The sequence below is a fragment of the Carya illinoinensis genome, chromosome 15, assembly GCF_018687715.1.
Source record: "Carya illinoinensis cultivar Pawnee chromosome 15, C.illinoinensisPawnee_v1, whole genome shotgun sequence".
Taxonomy (NCBI): Eukaryota; Viridiplantae; Streptophyta; class Magnoliopsida; order Fagales; family Juglandaceae; genus Carya; species Carya illinoinensis.
The window spans coordinates 6,379,447-6,400,433 of record NC_056766.1 but is presented as its reverse complement, the minus strand read 5'-3'; the positions used below and the strand labels follow the sequence as shown (position 1 = coordinate 6,400,433).

Here is a 20,987-nt window from a genome sequence, read left to right as displayed (position 1 = left end):
ATGACACTTATTGATTCAGATTCTGACGAAGAATTTGAGATAGCGAGGCAACTTGTTTTGGAAGGAGAAGGATCAAGCTCACGTGGTTCTTCTAAAAATACACGTAGATTCATAAGGCGCGATCGATTGCAAGCCCACCAAAATCTATTTCGCGACTATTTTGCTGATCCTCCAATCTATCCTCACAAATATTTTCGAAGGAGGTTCCGGATGAGTCGTCCTCTATTTCTTCGTATCCAAGCTGCAGTAGAAGCCCATGAACCTTATTTTGTCCAAAGACGAGATAGTTCTGGAAGGCTTGGTTTTTCTTCCCTTCAAAAAATAACAGTTGCTCTAAGGATACTTGCATATGGTGTCGCGGCTGATTTTATGAATGAATATTTGAAGATTGGAGAGACTACTGCATTAAGAAGCCTAAAGATGTTTGTCAAAGCTGTTGTTTCAATTTTTTCTGAAGAGTACTTAAGAAAACCCAACAATGATGACATTGTTAGATTACTAGCAGTTGGTGAGAAACGTGGATTTCCAGGTATGTTAGGGAGCATCGATTGTATGCATTGGAAGTGGAAGAACTGCCCAACTGCTTGGCATGGTATGTATTCTGGTCATATCCATGAACCAACAATTATTTTAGAAGCAGTGGCTTCTTATGATCTATGGATTTGGCATGCCTTTTTTGGGTTGTCGGGGTCTCATAATGATATAAATGTTCTTGATAGATCATTTATATTTTCTGACCTTGCTCAAGGGCGTACTCCGACTGTTAATTACACTATTAATGGTCATAACTATGCAATGGGGTACTATCTTGCTGATGGAATTTATCCGCAATGGGCAACATTTGTTAAAACTATCTCAGCTCCACAAGGAAACAAGAAAAAATATTTTGCTGCAGCCCAAGAGTCTGCACGGAAGGATGTGGAGCATGCTTTTGGTGTGCTTCAAGCACGATTTGCTATAATTCGTGGACCTGCACGGTTTTTCCACATTGAAACACTCAATGAAATTATGATGGCATGCATAATTTTACATAATATGATCATTGAAGATGAACGGGCTGACAATGGAGAAGAAGAGTTCGAATATGATCAGTTGCCAGAAACATATAATGATCCAGTGTCAACCGGCCCTACACCTGAATTTAGCGAATTCATTCAACGTCATCATGCTCTTAGGGATAGAAGAATCCATTCTCAACTCCAAACAGATCTCGTCGAGCACTTATGGCAACAATATAGTGCCGCATAAGACATGGTTGTATTTACAAGTCTTGTTGTATTAAATTTCTTGTTGTATTAAGTTTATGGTTGTATTAAGTTTATGGTTATATTAAATTTCTTGTTGTATTAAGTGTATGGTTGTATTAAATTTCTTGTTGCATTAAATTACTCCATAATGATCAATATGAAGTGATTAATCTAACAAACATAAATATGAATTTACTCCATAACCTTAATACAACCATAAAACTTAATACAAGAAAATAAAATTATCGTCCAAACATAAATATAACATTACTCCATAATGGTCAAGCCAAAGTGATCTTTCTAACAAACATAAACAAAAAATACAGCTAGTTTTTCCCAGCACGACTTGCAAGTATTTCCATTTGTCGTTGAAGATAATATTGTTGTAGCATTGGAGGCATGGCACTTGTATTTAATGTCATAATTCTTTCATCTTCTTTCTTTTCTTCAAGACGTGTTTTCACTTGTTGAAGTAGCACCTTCTCTTTTTGAATACGTAATTCGTCTTGCTTAAGACTCACTTCCTCTTGCCTAAGACACAACATTTTATTGTCATGATCACGTGCTTCTTGCATTAGCACAAGTTTACTCTTTCTAATTTCCGCCATCTCATTTAGTACCACAAGAGAGTCAGAGTTTGTCATTTCTTTTCTCTTTCGTTTCTCTTTTTCTGCTTTACGACCTATTGGTCGTTCCAAATTTGAAGATGCAACATAAAAATCCTCATCTTCGTCTAGATTTATTGAATTTGGTGTCGAATCATGTGAACTTGGTTTCTTCTTCGGCTTCACCATGTCGATATGTTCCACCCACTTTGGATGGAATCTTAACACCCGCCAACAATGATCAAAGTTAAAAGACTTCTTCTCTAACTCCAAGAACATTACCTTTGCCTTTCCAATCTACATACATAAAGGACCATGGTTCTAAATAAATAAGATTTAAAAAAAAAATAGCATGTTAAAAAATAAGATTAAAAGGTGCAAAACATACCTTGTCTTGCTCGTTAAACCCACTTGGATGCATTCCTTCGACTTGAGCCAAGTAACCACAAAACTTATTTGTAGCTTGTTGAATCGTCGACCACCGATTCATTAGAGATGTGTAGTTGCGTAAACGGTCAAATTTCTTGTTTTCCTCAAAATACTTATGAATTCTTTTCCATAGCATCGTGTGCTTTTGATCTTTTCCTTGTACCGCATCTAAGGAAGTTTCAAGCCATCCCTCCACAAGCAACAAATCTTCCTCATTACTAAAATTATTACCCCGTTGTATTTTTCGTCCACTCGGTTCAATTTCAATAACCTCAACTTGGGGTGGAGACAATTCTTGTTCATTTGTAGCACTCATCAAAAAATCATTGTTATTTAGAAGATTTGTAAAGTAAGCATCACGGTGAGTGGATGGATCCATTCCTAAACAAGAGATATGAAAAATATAAACTAATGGATGAAAAAAAAATATTGTCTAATTCGGTTTCATCACAAGAAAAATATAAACTTGTCTAATGCATCACAATACATCACAATGCATAATTCGGTTTATATTTAATATGTTTAATATCAACTACTGAATTTATGGTTGTCTAATTCGGTTTTTAATACATCAAAATATCAACTACTGAATTTATGGTTGTCTAATTCGGTTTCATCACAATACACCAAAATCAAATAAGTTCAAACATCAAAAATTAAATTTCTCAATCCGGTCCGGTAGTCGATTCCAGAAAATGCATAACAAAAAAAAAAAAAAAACTAAGCAAAACAGAGGAGAACTGGCCGATGGATTGGGATTTACCGTCCGATGCTGCCAGTGTCAACCGTCCGGTGCTGCCCTTCACCAGAGAGTCGTCCGGTGCTGCCCTTCACCAGAGAATCGTCCGTTCGGTGCTGCCCTTCACCAGAAATCACACAAAAAAAAATTAAAAACAGAGGAGACCCAACAATGGAGGCATGGGATTCGGCGGCTTACCGGCGGTGCGTCCGTTCGGTGCTGCAGCTGGGAGACGATGGAGTCCGTCCGGTGCTGCTCAAACTCTCGTTCGGTGCTGCGGTTGCTCTTCCTTCGGTGCTGCAGACGCTGGAGCTGGGAGGCAGTTCGGGAGGGACTTCCGGCCACCGAAATTGAGATTTCCAGGTCAGTTTTTGTGTTGCAATTGTGTGTTTTGGGGAAGGAGATGAAAGGGGATCTAGTGGGTTTTGGTGAAGGAGATGAAAGGAGGGAAAGAGCCGAAATTGGTCTACGCGGGATTGTTCGGTGCAGCGGGGAGGGAAGAATATTTTACATTAAAAATATTATTTAGCTAGTGAATTTGACTCAATAAATTTAGCTAGTGAAAATGTTGGAGGCTAAATTTACTGTGGATTTGTTGAGTCCATTGTAGATGCTTTTTTCACATTTTAGCTATTCTTTAGCTATTATTTAGCTTTGTTGAGGCCACTACAAATGCTCTTACTCATCTTTCACACTACTGACGTTCTAAAACTTTATTTGTAAGAGGAGTTTTATGTTGAATTCTCTTAAATTAAATCGGTAAATGTGTGTCTTCCACATGCAAAGGTATAATTTTTCATCTTTTTCTCTTTGGACCCAAAACTTTTCTTCCCACTTCACAAAAACAAACAAAAGAAGTAAAACAAGATGCCATGCAGTATGCAGCAAGCCAAATGCCAACCAACTCTTTTGAACTCTTCCTCTTCCCCCACTTAACACCCCAATGCAACCAAATCTTAAACTCTTCCTCTCTTCCCTTTTTTTTTTTTTTAATCCTTCCTCTTCTTTACGCTTCTCGTTCTCTTCTCTCCACGGAGCTTGAGAGAAAGAGGTAAATGTCCAATCTTCCCTACGTAATTGACGAACGCAGAGGTGTCCTTCATGTATATAGAGATGGTTCCATTGTTCGCTCCTCCAAACCAAGTTTCGACGTGCCCGTCATAGATCGGTTTCGTCTTATGGAAAGACGTGATTTTCGACGTTGTCAACAACTTTCAACTACGGCTATATAAGCGGGCGCCGGCATCTAGGTCCTCCTCTTCCAACTCCGATTCCAAGCTCCCCATATTTTACTATATCCACGGCGGCAGATTTGCATTGGGTCGCGCGCGTGGCCTAACTGTTAGAACTATTATCTGCTCCTGGCTTTGGAGCTCCAAGCCGTGGTCGTCTCTCCGGACTATCGGTTGGCTCCGCAGACCCGGCTCACGGTTGCCATTGAGGATGGTTATATTTCTGTGAAGTGACTCCAAGCCCAAGCCGGGTCTTAGGAACCAGACGCATGGCTGACTGACGTGGCGAATTTCCATTGGAAATGAGTGAGCGTAGTCATTTCTGTTGACACGGCAGGGGGAACATTGCTCATAATTCGGCTATTCGACTCGGAGCGTGGTCGTCGGAGTTGTCACCGGTACAGGTGAGAGGTTATGTCCTGCTAGCACCATTTTTTGGGGGGACAATTAGGACAAAACCTGAGGCTTAAAGAACCAAAGGAAGCCTTTCTGAATTTGGAGTTCATCGACAGGTTTGGGAGGCTATCTATATCAACTGGAGACACTACCGATCACCCATTTGTAAACCCATTTGGGCCACAAAGCTGCAATCTTGAACTAATAGACTTTGATCCCATTCTAGTGGCAGTTGGAGGGAGTGATTTGCTGAAAGAGAGAGCCGAGGATTATGCTAGGAAGCTAAAATGCTGGGGAAATGAAGCACATTGAGTTTGAAGGAAAACAACACGGTTTCTTCACCATTGATCCTAATTTCGAAGCAGCAAATGAGTTGATGCAGATCATCAAACATTTCGTGATTGAAAATTCCAGCTAAATATGACTGCTTTCATGAAGCATCCATGTACTTGCAAGCTCTAGTGTTGGGATGTAGGTTTTGGGCTGGTTTTTACTTCATTTTAAGTTGTTTTCTTTATGAAACCCTTTGTCGCTTGTCTTGATTGTACTGGAATAAAAGGGTGGACTCTTCCTTATAATGGATCATGTATCTGAAAATACCTGTCATTTTTCTGCAATGAAAAATAACATGACAGTAATAAGAGTACTCTACCTTAAAATTGATTTACCCAGTGCAAGATACGGTTTTGATTGATTGTAAGGTGTGCAAAGGTAGGGGCAGGTATTACTTTCTGATGTTTATCATCTTAGGATACATCTGAAAATGATTAAAAGTTGGGGCTTCTGGAAATCAAATATTTGGCATTCTGATCCCCATTTGAGTTCTCTATTAGTTTGGGTTACTTAATTAGGTGTTTTAAGTAAGCATTTTGGGTTTTGCTGGATTATCTTTCTAATTATTGGCATGTGGCCTTCGTTTTTAAATGGCCAACCCTTGAATTCAGATGCAATGTGAAAGGCCATGGAATGACTCATCCCCTTGTGACTCTGGTTTATAGTTGCATTTAGAATACTACAAATAATGGAACTTTTTACTGTCTAAAATTCTAAATCCAAGTTGGATATAGAAAGTATTTATTAATCTCCCTTCTGTAAAAAAAAAAAAAGCAAAACAAATTAATAGAACAAAACGTAGATCAATTTCTCCTTAGAAAAAACTTCATTCATTCTGAGGCATTCCCAAGTGAAGCCAACAGCCATAATTGAGCTCTGAATCTGATGGATATATGTATTCTTTGGGCTGTAGCTTCATGCATTTTGAGTTACAGGACTGTCTGCTACTTTCAACCTCCTAAACACTAGATGAACACCATGCCAGCATATCCTTCTTTTTGTTTCAGACTTACCTTTATTCGCATCATAAGCTTTTCTTGTTCTTTCAATTTTATTCGTGTTGACTTTGTCCTTGGTTCCTCTAATTTGAAATGCTGTAAGTAGAAAATGGCTGCAGTTTATACAAAGATCCAAATGGTATGTTTTCCACAATTTCTTTTTTGTTATGCTAAAGTATTTGTCCTTTTTTCCTTTCTACTTTCTCAGCGCCTTGCTACATTCACGTTTCAGGCACCAGGAAATCCACGGTAGTTTCAGATACTCACAAACTTGGTCATAAAATACTATCAGGGCCCACCAAATACAAGCTTTGGAACGATATTTTCTGCTAGATCGAACAAGTGTTGGTTTCATTTGTTGCAGGTGGAGACAAAAATAGTGAACAGTGAAATATGCACCGAAAGACACCGAATGCACCGTTGCACCGTTTGCTCTTTTGTATTGTTAGGCACCTCCCCAAGCATCATGCAGCAAATTGCTGCAACGTAGTGATCTGCTCTCCTATAAATAGGAGAGCTTAAGGGTGCGGACTGAGTGCAGCAGAGAAGTGCATCAAAGTGGGTGAGAGAGAGATTTCTATAAAAATTATTTTTATAGTGAAATTACAGCAGCTGTGGACGTAGGCAATTGTCGAACCACGTTAAATTTCATCCCTCCTTTATTTAGAATCGTCTCTGTGTCAGAAAAGCTCCCTACAACTGGTATCAGAGCACTGGTTCGAGGTGTCTGAAAATTCAAGTTGTTCAAAATCAATTTTTGACAACTCTACGGTGTTCCTCACGTCGAGACGAATCCGTTGCGGCAAACGGAATCGAAAATGGAGGTCGGACGAGCCTACACGCGCCCCTAGAAGATTGGCACGTGCATCTGCTGCAACACACGCTCCCCCACGCGCTCCGGAGGTTGAAGACGCGTGCACCACACACGCCCACGCACCCTCACGCGCTCCAGAGGTTGAAGACGCGTGAAGGACATGCGCCCACACCCCCCCACGCGCCCTACAGAGGTTCGGCGCGTGTGTCACACGCGCCTCACTCTCCCCCACGCGCACACAGACTGTAGCGCGTGTATCTCACGCGCCCCACGTTTGGTCACGTGCACTGTGAAGCGCGTGTATCTCACACGCCAAACAGATTAGGACCGTCCATTTTTCAAATCTGTTTTTTGGCTAGATCTAAGCCATTCGGAGTCCGATTTCGATGATCAAATAGTGCTTTCCAACTATTTGGATCATTCCGGAATCATCCGTACAGTCAAAATTTTGAGATTCAGCATTAGTACATTGGATCTGAACCATCCACGTGTTGCAGATCATTTTGGGCTAGATCACGCCAGTTGGAGTTCCATCGCGACGATCAAATAGTACTGACAAACTATTTGGATCATTCCGGACTCGTTTCTAGCTAATTCGAGTGTTTTAGACGCAACAGTGATCTTTGTTTGTTTGAATTTGAACTCATTTGTAAAGTTATGGCTGGAGAAGAAGCTAAAGGTGTTGGTATCGAGAAATTTGACGGTACAGACTTTGCCTATTGGAGAATGCAGATAGAGGATTATCTCTATGGGAAGAAACTACATCTTCCACTCCTAGGAAGAAAGCCAGATGACATGAGCAATGAAAATTGGAGTTTCCTTGATAGACAAGTGTTGGGAGTCATTCGACTAACACTGTCAAGATCAGTTGCACACAATGTGGGAAAGGAGAAGACCACGACGGATTTGATGAAAGCTCTATCGGACATGTACGAGCAGCCATCAGCCAATAACAAAGTGCATTTGCTGTACAAGCTATTCTACTTGAGAATGGCAGAAGGAACTCCAGTTATTTAGCATCTGAATGAGTTCAACACCATCATCAATCAATTAGCTTCAGTGGGGATTGAATTTGATGATGAAGTACGTGCACTGATTGTTCTAGCTCAATTGCCAAAAAGCTAGGAGGCCATGAGAACAGCTGTTAGCAATTCTTATGACAAAACAAAGATGAAGTATCAATATATCTGGGACCATATTCTTAGTGAGGAAGTTCGCAGAAGAGATACAGGAGAAGCATCAACTTCCAGTTCTGCCTTAAACCTCGAGACGAGAGGTAGAGGAGCTAGTAGAAGTTCAAATCGGGACTGATCAAAGTTCCGAAGAGGCAGAAGTAAATCTAGATCCTGAAAACAAGTACAGTGCTGAAATTGTGGCAAGATTGGTCACTTCAAAAATAATTGTAAGGAAGCAAAGAAGAAGAATGAGCATGACTCTGTTAATGCCACAACAGAAGAGCTCCGAGATGCCTTACTCCTTTCAGTCGACAACCAAATTGAATCTTGGGTGTTAGATTCAGGAGTCTCGTTCCATACTACAGCACACCGAGAAATCATGCAGAATTATGTCACTGGTGATTTCGGGAAGGTGTACTTAGCAAATGGTGAAGCATTGGAAATCGAAGGCATGGGAGATGTACCAATTAATCTGCCCAATGGAAGTGCATGGTTGCTGCAGGACAACTTGATGCTAGTGGGCATTTGGTACTATTTACCAGTGGCACATGGAAGATAACAAGAGGAGCTATGGTAGTAGCTCGAGGCACAAAAACAGGTACTCTATACATGACTTCAAGTATTAGAGATACTATTGCAATTGCTGATGCAAATGCTAACCTATGGCATCAAAGGCTTGGTCATATGAGTGAAAAAGGAATGAAAATACTATTATCCAAGGGGAAGTTACCAAAGTTGGAATCAACTGATTTCGACATGTGTGAAGGTTGCATTTTTGGGAAACAGAAAAAAGTTAGTTTCTTGAAAAATGGTAGAACTCCAAAATCTACAAAGTTGGAGTTGGTGCACACAGATTTGTGGGGGCCATCCCCAGTCACTTCTCTTGGAGGATCGCGGTACTATGTTTCCTTTATTGATGACTCAAGCAGAAAAGTATGGGTTTATTTTTTAAAAATAAATCTGACACATTTGATACTTTCAAGAAGTGGAGAGCCATGGTTGAAAATGAAACATGCTTGAAGTTAAAATGTCTAAGGTCAGACAATAGAGGAGAGTACATCGACGGAGGGTTCAAAGAATTCTGTGCTGCAAATGGGATTAGATTTCAGAAGACTATTCCTGGGACACCGCAGCAAAATGGCGTAGCTGAACACATGAACAGAACTCTTAACGAACGTGCCAGAAGCATGAGGCTGAATTCAGGATTGCCTGAATGTTTTTGGGCTGATGCAATTAACACTGCAGCCTATTTGATTAATCGGGGACCTTCAGTTCCCTTAAAGTTCGATCTACCAGAGGAAGTCTGGAGCGGAAAGAAGGTAAATCTTTCCCATTTGAAAGTTTTTGGTTGTTTATCATATGTTCACATAGATTCTACTGATCGTAACAAGTTAGAAGTCAAATCTAGAAAATGTTTTTTCATCGGTTATGGTGATGAAGAATTTGGCTATCGATTTTGGGATGATAAAAATCGTAAAATCATCAGAAGTAGAAATGTGATATTTAATGAGCAGATTCTGTACAAAGCTAAGTCACAAGCTGAATCTGAGGAACAGCCAAAGAAACCTGAGGTTGTTGACTTTGATGTTACTCGAGTTAACACTGATTAGAACGAGGATCAAGAAAATGATGATACACAGATCGAACAACGTACACCACTCACTGTTACTCGAAGATCTTCAAGAACAATTAGGCCACCACAGCGGTTCTCACCATCTCTATACTACATCTTACTAACAGATAGTGGTGAACCGGAAAGTTATGATGAAGCTATACAAATTAAAGATTCGATCAAGTGGGAGAAAGCCATGCAAGATGAGATGGAGTCACTGATGTCAAATCAGACATGGGAGCTAACTAAGCTTCCAAAAGGTAAGAAGGCTTTGCATAATAAATGGGTGTACAGAATTAAGGAAGAGCACAATGGTAGCAAGCGCTACAAAGCCAGAATGGTCGTGAAGGGGTTTCAACAAAAAGAATGTATCGACTACACAAACATTTTCTCCCCAGTTGTAAAATTGACTACGATCAGGCTAGTGTTGGCAATTGTGGCTGCAGAGAATCTACATCTTGAGCAGTTAGATGTGAAGACTGCATTCCTTCATGGTGATTTGGAGGAAGACATCTATATGCACCAGCCACAAGAATTCTCAGTGAAGGGAAAAGAGAATCTAGTTTGCAAACTGAAGAAGAGCTTGTATGGCCTAAAACAAGCTCCACGACAATGGTACCGGAAGTTTGACAACTTCATGTGTAGTAATGGATTTACAAGACTGCAGGCTGACCATTGTTGCTATCTGAAGAACTTTTACAACTCTTATATTATCCTACTGTTATATGTGGATGATATGCTCGTTGCAGAGTCAAGCATCGAGGAGATCAATAAACTGAAAAGGCAGTTGTCAAAGCGATTTGAGATGAAGGATTTGGGTGCTGCAAAACAAATCCTTGGTATGAGAATTATTAGAGACAGGTCTAATGATACTCTCAAGCTCTCGCAGGAGGAGTATGTGAAGAAGATGCTCAGAAGGTTTAATATGGACAAGGCGAAACCAGTGAGCACACCCTTAGCTAGTCACTTTCGACTAACTAAGGATCAGTTGCCAAAGACGGAGGAAGAGCAAGAATGCATGAACAGAATACCCTATGCATCTGCTATTGGTAGTCTTATGTACGCCATGATCTGTACAAGGCCAGATATTGCACAAGCAGTGGGAGCTGTGAGCAGGTACATGAGTAATCCAGGAAAGCAGCATTGGGAAGCAGTCAAGTAGATTTTAAGATATCTACAAGGCTCTTCAGATACGTCAATATGCTTTACAAAAGCAGGTTTAAAACTACAAGGATATGTAGATGCTGATTTAACAGGTGACGTTGACAACAGAAAAAGTACTACTGGATTTGTGTATACGCTGGGTGGTACAGCTGTATCTTGGGCTTCTAAGTTACAGAAGATTGTTGCTCTCTCAACTACAGAAGCGGAATACGTTGTTATAACTGAAGCAAGGAAGGAAATGGTTTGGTTGCAGTCATTCTTGGAAGAATTGGGAAAGAAGAATGAAAAATGTATTCTGCACAGTGATAGTCAGAGTGCTATTTTTCTTGCAAAGAATCCAGCCTTTCATTCCAGAACAAAACACATACAGTTGCGATACCATTTTATCCGATCTCTTCTCGATAGTGGACAGCTGATACTTGAGAAGATTTGAGGAACAGAGAACCCAGCAGACATGTTCACAAAAGTAGTTACTGCTGACAAACTGAAGCTGTGTATAGCTTCAGTTGGACTTCGTACTTAAAAGCATGACTTGAAGTTGCTGTGATAGTTGCTATGAAGATATGTAGACTCATTTGTCTCCAAGTGAGAGATTGTTGCAGGTGGAGACAAAAATAGTGAACAGTAAAATATGCACCGTTGCACCGTTTGCTCTTTTGTATTGTTAGGCACCTCCCCAAGCATCATGCAGCAAATTGCTGCAACGTAGTGATCTGCTCTCCTATAAATAGGAGAGCTTAAGGGTGCGGACTGAGTGCAGCAGAGAAGTGCATCAAAGTGGGTGAGAGAGAGATTTCTGTAAAAATTATTTTTATAGTGAAATTACAGCAGTTGTAGACGTAGGCAATTGCCGAACCACGTTAAATTTCGTCCCTCCTTTATTTAGAATCGTCTCTTGTCAGAAAAGCTCCCTACATCATTTAAAATGCTTGTTGATATGACCAATTGGAAAATGTACTTTATATTGATACTTAGAAACGTTTCCTTGAAGGGGGAAAGGACTCTCCTTTTGGTGGGTTGTTAGGTTTATGGTCTATTTGAAGCATGGCAAACCATATTTTCAGTGAACAACAAGGTGAATTGCCGGTCAAATTTGAAGCTTCAGAATTGTAGGCAACAATTTAAAAATTATGATACACTAATATAACTTCATTTTACCGCAAGACCTATTATATTATAAGGGTTCATTCAATATCAAATGATCTTGTTCATTGGGGTTCATTGGGTTCATCTTGAACCAACCCTTAATCCTTCCATGCTGTCCAACATCAATGGTTGCTGGTCTGGTTCAACTATATTCCTTCCTGGGGAAAAACCTTCCATTTGTGCACTGAAGATGACCTTAAGAACCATCAAATTCAAAACTTGGTAGTACCAAGAATACTTCTGACCCACTGCTTTATGAGAATAGCATGGACAAGGTTGCAATCACCTCTTAATCCCCTACTGACTCCAATTCTTTTATGCTTCCGATACATTTTATGACAGTGCTAAGATGAGACGAATTGGGTGTCCGTTAGACGGCTACTTGGTCTGTTGGTTTTGGCTTATAAAGATTTATCAGAACAAACGGCAATCTTCTTTTGCATATTTAGTAGGTATCAGAACAAACTGCAGTCTTCTTTTGCATATTTAGTAGGCCGGCAAGAAAAGTGAGTTGTGCTCATGTGTAGTGATCAAAGCATGGTAGAATAGTTTTCATTTTGGTTCTAATTGGTTTTTTACGAGGTTCATTACATGGCAAGAATGCCTTTTTGTCTCTTTAGTTATCTTATTTTGTACTCTCACTAAACAAGCTGTATTGAGTTTAGTGCTAGAAGATGGTATAGATCTTTCTCGTTTTGAACAGACTTATCCAGAATACCTCATAAGCTCTATGGTTTGGTGAATTGCTTACCAGATAAAGGTGGAAGAAGTTTCCATTTCTTTCGTGTTAAATAATCTTTATTCTTTAAAGAAATACAGGTATAAGAATGTGGATCAATTTATTAAGAACTTTTTTCTATCTTTGTGTGGATTTTATCTTCTTAATAAGATTGATTTTGAGAGCTTTGGCTGCCGGTGGGGATAAGGAGGCTTGCATCACTGCTAGAGTTTATCCAAATTTGGCTATTGATTGAGAAGCTCACATATCTGCATGTGTCCAACAATGGAACTCAAGATTGTTGGAATTTCAAACTCTTAATGCTTGGATCATGAAGATTCAAATACTTTCCGTAAAAATAGAAGAAGGCCACCAATCAAATAGAAGTAAACGTTGAGCTGGAATTTGATAAACAGCACAACATCTCCTATGTGATTTTTCTTTCTTTATTTTACAGAAGCAAACCAATATGTGTTCAACAATGGAACTCAGAGTTGGTGTTTTCGGTCTTCATTTTCAATTACTGAGTCTTGATTTAGTCTCTTTAAAGAAAAAAACCCAAGATCGCTACAGAATCATGTTAAGAAGTGGAAACTTTGAAGAAGTGGTCATTTTCTGTGCATCTGCCAATTCTATTTCTAGGGGCTGCAACCAATTGTACCATATTGATCTTAAAAAAATTCTAAACGTCAACCCCGCACTTTTTAACAGCATTTAAATATGTGATTTTACTATTTTACCCTCTTTTATTTTACACTTAAAAATTTTAAGATGTTGGGTGTGAGACTGCTGTGTGGCATGCCTCATTGATATTAATATATCCTCTTGATATTGCACATAAGTTCATAGGGCTCGAGGCATATACCATTTTCTAGACTAGCATACACAACAGAGATGGATTTCAAGGGATACTGTCACGGAAGAATCAAAGGCCGAGTTTGCATTGTGAAAACGATGGGTGGTGGCTGGGGCAATCATGACATCTGTGCTGGATTGTTGTCATATTCGATGTATATAGCATGCAGGAGGATGATGATCAAGCAATCTGGCTCACAACAGCTTATGACGAGCTTAGATTTTCTAGAGTTTTTACTTGAATTCTAAGCCCTGGAGTGAGTGGGAGATTGACAAAAGACAGATACAAAGTGAAATAAACAGGTATAGCAAGTCTTAGGGCCTGTTTAGGACTACATCTATTCTCAAATATTCTCTTACCACTTCATTATTATTCATAAATATTATTTCACTACTATTTATGAATCATCTGAGATATTCTTAGTATCCAAATGAAGTCTTAGAGCTCAGAGAGGGCAGGCAGCCTATACTCCCACATCAGCAAGCTTGTCATCAGTGTCGGTCACATGGCTAAACAAGGCATGCATTTCCCATAAATCTAAATCTGTACCAAAGCAGCCTTTACAGGTTGAGGAAGATTTAAAACAAGGCAGATCAGAGATACTTAAAGCTTCATTTTGTGGTGTGGCACTTTCAAATATGTTTAGAATTACTGGTGCAGCCGCCATTTTGGTCATGAATTGGGGTTGACTGTAGGAGGAAATTAACTAGTTTTGGTCGTTCACATATGATCTTTGACAAAAACAAAACCAGTTGGAAGTGGATTACAATGACGCAATGATGAGAATCACATTCACTCAGAGAACGTTGTATACCTTAGAGAAATGCAGTTACTGTATCACATCCACTTATAATGACATTCATTTGCCACTTGTTTTTTGAGGCTCTTGTATTTTACATCATTGCACTTCATTCATGTCTACTTTATGACATGGATTAGGTACATCATACATGCATGGGGGATGTTTTTTATGCCTACGCATGTTGAATAGCTTCTTGTTACGTTAGCTGACATGTCAGAGAGTGAGGTTGGTAAGTCCATGACACGTGTACTATCTCTCTCATTTTAGGCAAACTTGTGACTATTGTCCTCTTATGCATAACTTCATTACTACAAGACGTCAAGCCAATAGAACAAGAGCCTCATCTAATTTATAGATATAAAAAGATTATATAAAATTAAATTTATAAATTAATATAATTTATTATAATATATTAAATTTATTTTATAATAAAAATAATTTTACAATATACCATATAACAAAGAGAGATGTTGATAGCTTTAAAAACGGAGAAAGTTGCAGACGTTACTTCGGGTCAAGTGAACCCAAAACATAATTAATCGTACTAAAAACCTAATGATAAATGATAAGAAGTCAAAAGCCCATGAACAAAGAATATTCCATGCTTTTGCTGCTAAAGGCAAAAGAATTTCATGATAAATATATATATTTTTAAATAATAATAATTAAAGACCCACATTAAAGGAGATTGCATTTAGTACTACTGGACAATACCCAACCATTATCACCAATATTCACCATACGTCATGCTAGTTTGCAATAATACCATAATGTGGAGGAGACACGCCGCCCACTGTCTTTCCACCATCTAAGACTTTGTTGCAAAAAAGATAAGGAAAAGGAAAACGAAACAAAAAGGACAGAGACTTCAGAGAGAAGATATAAACATCGTTTTATCTTATTTTATAATTTAAAATAAATTATATAAAATATAATAAATAATTTAATTTTTTTAAATTTTATAATAATAATAATATTTTATTTAATTTTCATTTCATCTCATCACCATAAAACGGTTAATCTGTTAATCTCGCTGCTTGTTCTCTTTGAAGTGATGTAAGCTCGTTGACTTGGCATTGAAACATTTATATGGGGGAGGTGTTAACTGAGGGGATCTAAAGCTTTAATAAATAGGGTTTTGACCAAATTGAATTCTTGATTATATATTTGATAATAAAATTATAAAAAATAAAATCTATTTACACGTCTATTTATCGATAGAGCAAACACAATATTGATGTAAAAAATATGTTAATTATTGATATAAATTTTTAAATTTTTAAATTTTAAAGTTTTTGTATAACTATATATCTAGATTTCATGTACAACAAAATTTAAAAAAATGAAAAAAAAAATGAAAACCCCACCTAGGGGGAAAGTTCTGATTTAAAGTAATTTACTCACCAAGTTTTTTAAAAGAGGCTTTTCGAACCTTTTAAGCAAAAACGTCACCTAAATTCCCTGCCCCTAAGCAAATTTTCAGTGGGCCACTTTGGCTGCCCAACTTCCACGTCTTTTCGTGTTCCACATACAATTCTTTTATTTTTTATTACTTCAAAACATGATACATTTTATATATTATTTTATAATATTTATATATATATATATGTATATAAAATATTAATATGTCTAATGAGTTTGTCTTTTTATTTTGACCGTCTATATATTTAATTTTTTTAATTTCTTTTTTTACTTAATGATTAAGAAAATAATTTTTAATATAGTAATATATTTTTTTTTATTTTTTAAAAATATTTAAATATAATCAAAAAATAAAAAATAAAATTTATACTAATGAGCATGCCAGCGATCAAAACTGAACCGCATATTAACATCACCCTTTATATATTATATTATATATATATATATATATATATATTTGTCAATCCCTATGTACATAAATTGATTGCAAAGAAAAAGTTGCACTTAATTTCTCATTATGATAAGATAAGGGATTAATTACATTCTCCTTCTTTGCACTATTACCTTTTTGCCACTTGCACACGCGGATTTGACTCGGCGTAATTTTAACTTTATTGGTTGTTCATTTGGAAGAAAAAATAAAAAATAAAATATAAATTCATAAAATAAATCTAAATTTTGTTTTTTCTAATTAAAAATTTTAAATGATGTATTTACGTGAATTTCAAATTTATTTACCTTTTAAAAAAAAAATAGTGTGTAATTTGTACATATTTTATGATTGTAAAATATTATTTCTTGTTACATGTAATTATTTTTACGTATTCTTTAAATATTTTATTAATGTAATTAATTAAATAAATTATTTTATATCATATTATTAATCATATCAATAAAATGTATAAAATATATTGTAAATAAAATTATTTACCTTTTCAATATACATGAATTGAGTAGTGATGTCGTTTGTTGAACTGTCATAAGAACATCAAATGCTCTATTTTTTAAAGTCGTCTCGAAATTATTTTAATGTGCTTGTGGGAAAGAATCTCATGGAGATTCTTGGAGATTCTCCCTCCTCCTAGCTGTAAAGGGTTGCAAGGTATGAGTGGATGGGTGGGGTAAATAGAAGCCAATGCATGTGTGACACGTGTGATTACAAATGAGGTGAAGAAATAATAAATTATTAAAAAAAAATGAAAGGTGGAGAGGGAAGCACTCTTTGGGCTGTGGCTGTGGTGGGTTGACGCTATTGTCATCACAAAGCTGTCTTTTCTAAATCTAAAGGAGAAAAAAATGGGTCCATTGATGTAAAGTGGGGAGGGTTGGACTCTTGCCCTTAATTATCACACATCACATCTATATCTTTTCCTTAGTTAATAAAATTTATTATTTTTTTACTCAATTTTATTTTCTTGTGCTATCAAATTGAAAACAAACCAATAAATGGGAAATTTTTAAAAACTATGCTCTCGTTTCAATTTGTGCCACTTGAGTTTAAGATTAATGTCATATATAGTTATAAAGTATATAAATATTATGTACTCGTTTTAAAAAATAGTAAAATTTATTATTAAAAATTTTAAAAAAATAATATTTACAATTGTGATTATATAAGCGTCGCATAATCTTTTTGAAAAAAATAAATTAATACTAATCCAAATGAAAAAAATAATAATTTTTTTAATCATGAATCTCACTATTTTTCAAAGTGATTACGTGGTGTTTGTACACTCCACAACTATATGTAGCATTACTCAAAATTTAATTTCTTTTCATATAAATTTTGTATTTATTCACTTTTTTAAAAGTGATTATTCGGTATTTGCATACTCACGACTGTAATTGTTATTATTGATTTAAGATCAATCTTAATTATTAAAAATTAAAGACTAAAAATCTTTTAATACATAAGGCAAATAAGTTGCATTTAATTAACTCTAATTAATTGGGAAAACAAATATTACACAACAAACTTCTTATGTATTTGTATAATTCACACTGACATGACTAATTTACATGGTAATATTTGAACAAAAAATGGGTAAAATTCTAGCCTTCTGAGCCCACATGTACTGCCCACTCATTCAAAGAAAAAAAAAAAGAAAAAATAAAAAAAAGGTCAAAACCTGTTTGGAGCAGGGACATTAAACTTGAACAAAAGTGTGAAAGTAGTAACTTAGGTTGTGTTTTCTGAGTGGGTTCCTTATTACATTCTTTCATCATGTGCCAGTGTCTATGTCTCCATACAAAGCTATATAGCTATATATATATATATAGATGCCTTGATAATTGAAGCATCTATATCAAGAGATCACTGCTCTCATTTTGTTTGTTTTTCCTTTGAAAATAACAACAAACAGTTATAACAATAAGTAAGGTGGTTGAATACTGTCTGATGGGAAGGTGACAAATTTGGTCTTGTCTTTCCAGCCCCTTTTTAGGTGCTAGCTAGCCTTTTGTGCCCAAGTTCTCCTCATCATTCTATCTCATATGTATCAATTATTTTTAAGTAGATAATAAATTTATAAGTGAAACATAATAAATAATTTTTAATAATTAAATATCACATCATAAAATAATAAATAGTATTACTCGTAATATTTATAGGAAAGATCTAATTATAAACATAATTATGCATTAATATATATATATAAATCTAATGTGATTATTTAAAAAGTAGATTTTATTAAAAATTGTATTAATTTAAATTTTAAATATAAAAAAATCAATATTTTTAAATAAATTAATAGGCCATTTTATTTATACTTGGCAAAACTCATATTTATAAGTAGGATTACTCATATAATAATATTTATTCTCGATTTTTTGTTACAAAAACACAAATATCTACCTTATAACATGGCGTGAAGCCCATTAAACTTTTTAGGAAAGGAAAGCAATCGGCCCCTCCACCATTATGAATAAGTAGAATTGGGTACATTTTCTTTCAAAATGTACGAGAATCTAAGCACCTCATATTTTTCAAGAAAAATATAAAAAAGAAATTGTGTAAATTAAGATTCTATGTGATTATAATATTTATAGTACCTTAATTAAAACAAAATTCAAACCTAAAATCGATCAAAATTCTAGATTTATCATATCTGTTGAGCTTTTAAGAATTCTGATATTGAACTAGCTACAGTCCTTTAGGTAAAACTTTGAATTACAGTAAATAGGAAGAGAAGTCCAAACTTGACTAGTCACTATCCACAGATCAAACTCATATTTATATCATCACAAGTTTTTTAATCCAATTAAATTTAAAATTTGTGATGATCAAACCCTAAGTCCGATTAAATCATCACAAATTTTGAATTAAAAGGCCTAAATTTAAAGCCTTAATTCTTCATGGTATTAGTTGGAGTGCACACATGAAATCGGTTAAATTCTTAGAACATTTATTTGCAATATTAGTCATGAAAAGATCCAATATTGCAATAATTGGAGGAATTTTGTCACACTGTCTTTTTGACATCTATCAATCTTCACAATCTTTTGTTTTGGTCTTCTTCTTATTTTTAATATTTGTTGACCCCACAAAGTAGACTCGACCTAACATCACCTTACATCAATCAGATCAACAAGATTAACGGTCATGATCTTCCCATGATTGCTCCTCGGTCCCACACAAACCTGCTGATTCTTTGGACATAAAGAAATGTATATATATTTTAGAGTAGAAGAAAAGAACAGAAAAATACAGTAAAATAAACACTTAAATAACCAGACAATTATTACAGATGGACGGTCCTGATTGCTTAATGAGTGGCGAGAGGCCCCACGTGGTGGGACCCCCCAGTCTACCGACTATCGTAGTTAAATAGATCAAGACTCGGTAAACGAAAAGAAACGTCGACGTATTTTAAAAAGTACACGTGTTGCATCTATGAGGGCGAGTATCCCTCACGCAAAGGAACGCCAGAAGAACGGAAACTTGCAGATATTCTTCTTCTTCTTCTTCGTCGTCGTCGTCTTCTTCTTCCTTCTTCTGCTACTGCGTTTTTTTTATCAGTATTGACCGTCAAACCGAGAGCAAATAATATAGAAAAGAAAGAGGAAAAATCATTTCCTTAAAAAGAGGATGTTTTCGATTACAAAACAACGAGGAAAATATAAGGCAGGGAACCCAGAGACTCGGAGAACCGAATATCATTCCCAGAGAACACCGACTTCGCGGAGCTTGGGAGCGAGGTTGCCACTAAGGTGGAGGGCGACGAGGGACTCCAAGCCGCCGATGCAGGTGCCGCCAATGAAGACGGAGGGAGCCGGAGGAGTGCGGGGGGAGTCGGAGTCGACGTCTGTATCGTGGGATGGGGAAGGGAGCGCGGCGATCTCGTCGTCATCCAATTCGATGACGGTGGGGTGGACGCCGATATTGACAAGGAGCCTCTTCATGACATGACACATGCAGCAGGAAGACCGGCTGAAGATGATGACAGGGTTCTCGGATATAAGGCGGCGGATTCGAGCCTCGGCGGACTCGGCGATGTCAATGGATAGGGAAGTGGCGGAGGTGGAGGAAGTACTGGTAAGGTTGAGACTGAAGATGTCGTTGGAGCAACTTCGGAGGCCTTGCATCGCCGGAGAAAGAGAGATTCAGAGCGACAGAGAGAGATAGTGGGATTGATGTCAACGGGGAGGGATGGGCGTGGGGGGAAGAAGAAGTGGGTGTGCGTGTGAGGGTGGAAGGGGTGTTGATGGTTTTATAAAAGAGAGTGGAAGAGAGAAGGGGGAAGATGGTGTCATGGCGTGGTTGCTTACATCACAGACTACTGTGCTTACTTAACTTAACTCACTGTATTCTACTTACTTTGGTTCCATTCTTCGTTGCCAGTTCATTACTTTTGTGGTCAGATACAGAAACTCAGAGATATTCCCCACTCCCACGCGCCCTTGTTTATTCTCCATGAGTGGTTATTGTCACGACTAATGTTACGTATATCCATAATTTTATCTATAACATTATACGTATCGAGTGTACGATACGTTAATATTTATGAATATTTACGTAAAAGTTTATATTTGGAGTTTTATTTATCTTCATTCATAACTTACACTCAAGATAATATAAATAAAAAAAATGTTAGAATTATAAAAAAAAATTCATAAAAAAAAATTTATAAATTAATTTAATTTTATATAATATGATAGATCAACTTTATAATAAAAATAATTTTATAATATATCATATAAAGTCACATTAATTTATAAATTTATTTTTTTATAAAATATTTTTATGGAAAGAAAATGTTAAACGTGCTAGTCAAATATATTTTTTCAAGTTATATTTTGA

The 20,987-nt window shown here is 36.6% G+C and overlaps 3 protein-coding genes and 1 pseudogene across 3 annotated transcripts; 2 read left to right on the top strand and 2 right to left on the bottom strand.

Moving 5' to 3' along the window:
- On the top strand, positions 1 to 1,248 carry LOC122296601. The gene has a single exon (XM_043106403.1). The coding sequence runs from the start codon at positions 1 to 3 to the stop codon at positions 1,246 to 1,248; it is 1,248 nt and encodes a 415-aa protein (XP_042962337.1).
- A 325-nt stretch (positions 1,249 to 1,573) lies between these two features.
- Positions 1,574 to 2,660, bottom strand: LOC122296600 (glutathione S-transferase T3-like). The gene is made up of 2 exons (XM_043106402.1): positions 2,241 to 2,660; positions 1,574 to 2,149 (listed from the first exon to the last, which is right to left on the bottom strand). Exons 1-2 carry the CDS (start codon positions 2,658 to 2,660, stop codon positions 1,574 to 1,576), a joined length of 996 nt encoding a protein of 331 aa, XP_042962336.1.
- A 1,385-nt stretch (positions 2,661 to 4,045) lies between these two features.
- LOC122295383 lies at positions 4,046 to 5,237 on the top strand (annotated as a pseudogene).
- A 14,100-nt stretch (positions 5,238 to 19,337) lies between these two features.
- LOC122295660 (glutaredoxin-C6-like) lies at positions 19,338 to 20,451 on the bottom strand. The gene has a single exon (XM_043104744.1). The coding sequence runs from the start codon at positions 20,270 to 20,272 to the stop codon at positions 19,844 to 19,846; it is 429 nt and encodes a 142-aa protein (XP_042960678.1). The 5' UTR covers positions 20,273 to 20,451; the 3' UTR covers positions 19,338 to 19,843.
- Between the last annotated feature and the right edge of the window lie 536 nt (positions 20,452 to 20,987).

Coding starts and splice junctions, on each gene's coding strand:
- LOC122296600 (XM_043106402.1), bottom strand. CDS start 2,660: ATGGATCCATCCACTCACCGTGATGCTTACTTTACAAATCTTCTAAAT. Junction 2,150..2,240: donor GGTTTAACGAGCAAGACAAG/GTATGTTTTGCA, acceptor TTATGTATGTAG/ATTGGAAAGGCAAAGGTAAT.
- LOC122295660 (XM_043104744.1), bottom strand. CDS start 20,272: ATGCAAGGCCTCCGAAGTTGCTCCAACGACATCTTCAGTCTCAACCTT.
- LOC122296601 (XM_043106403.1), top strand. CDS start 1: ATGACACTTATTGATTCAGATTCTGACGAAGAATTTGAGATAGCGAGG.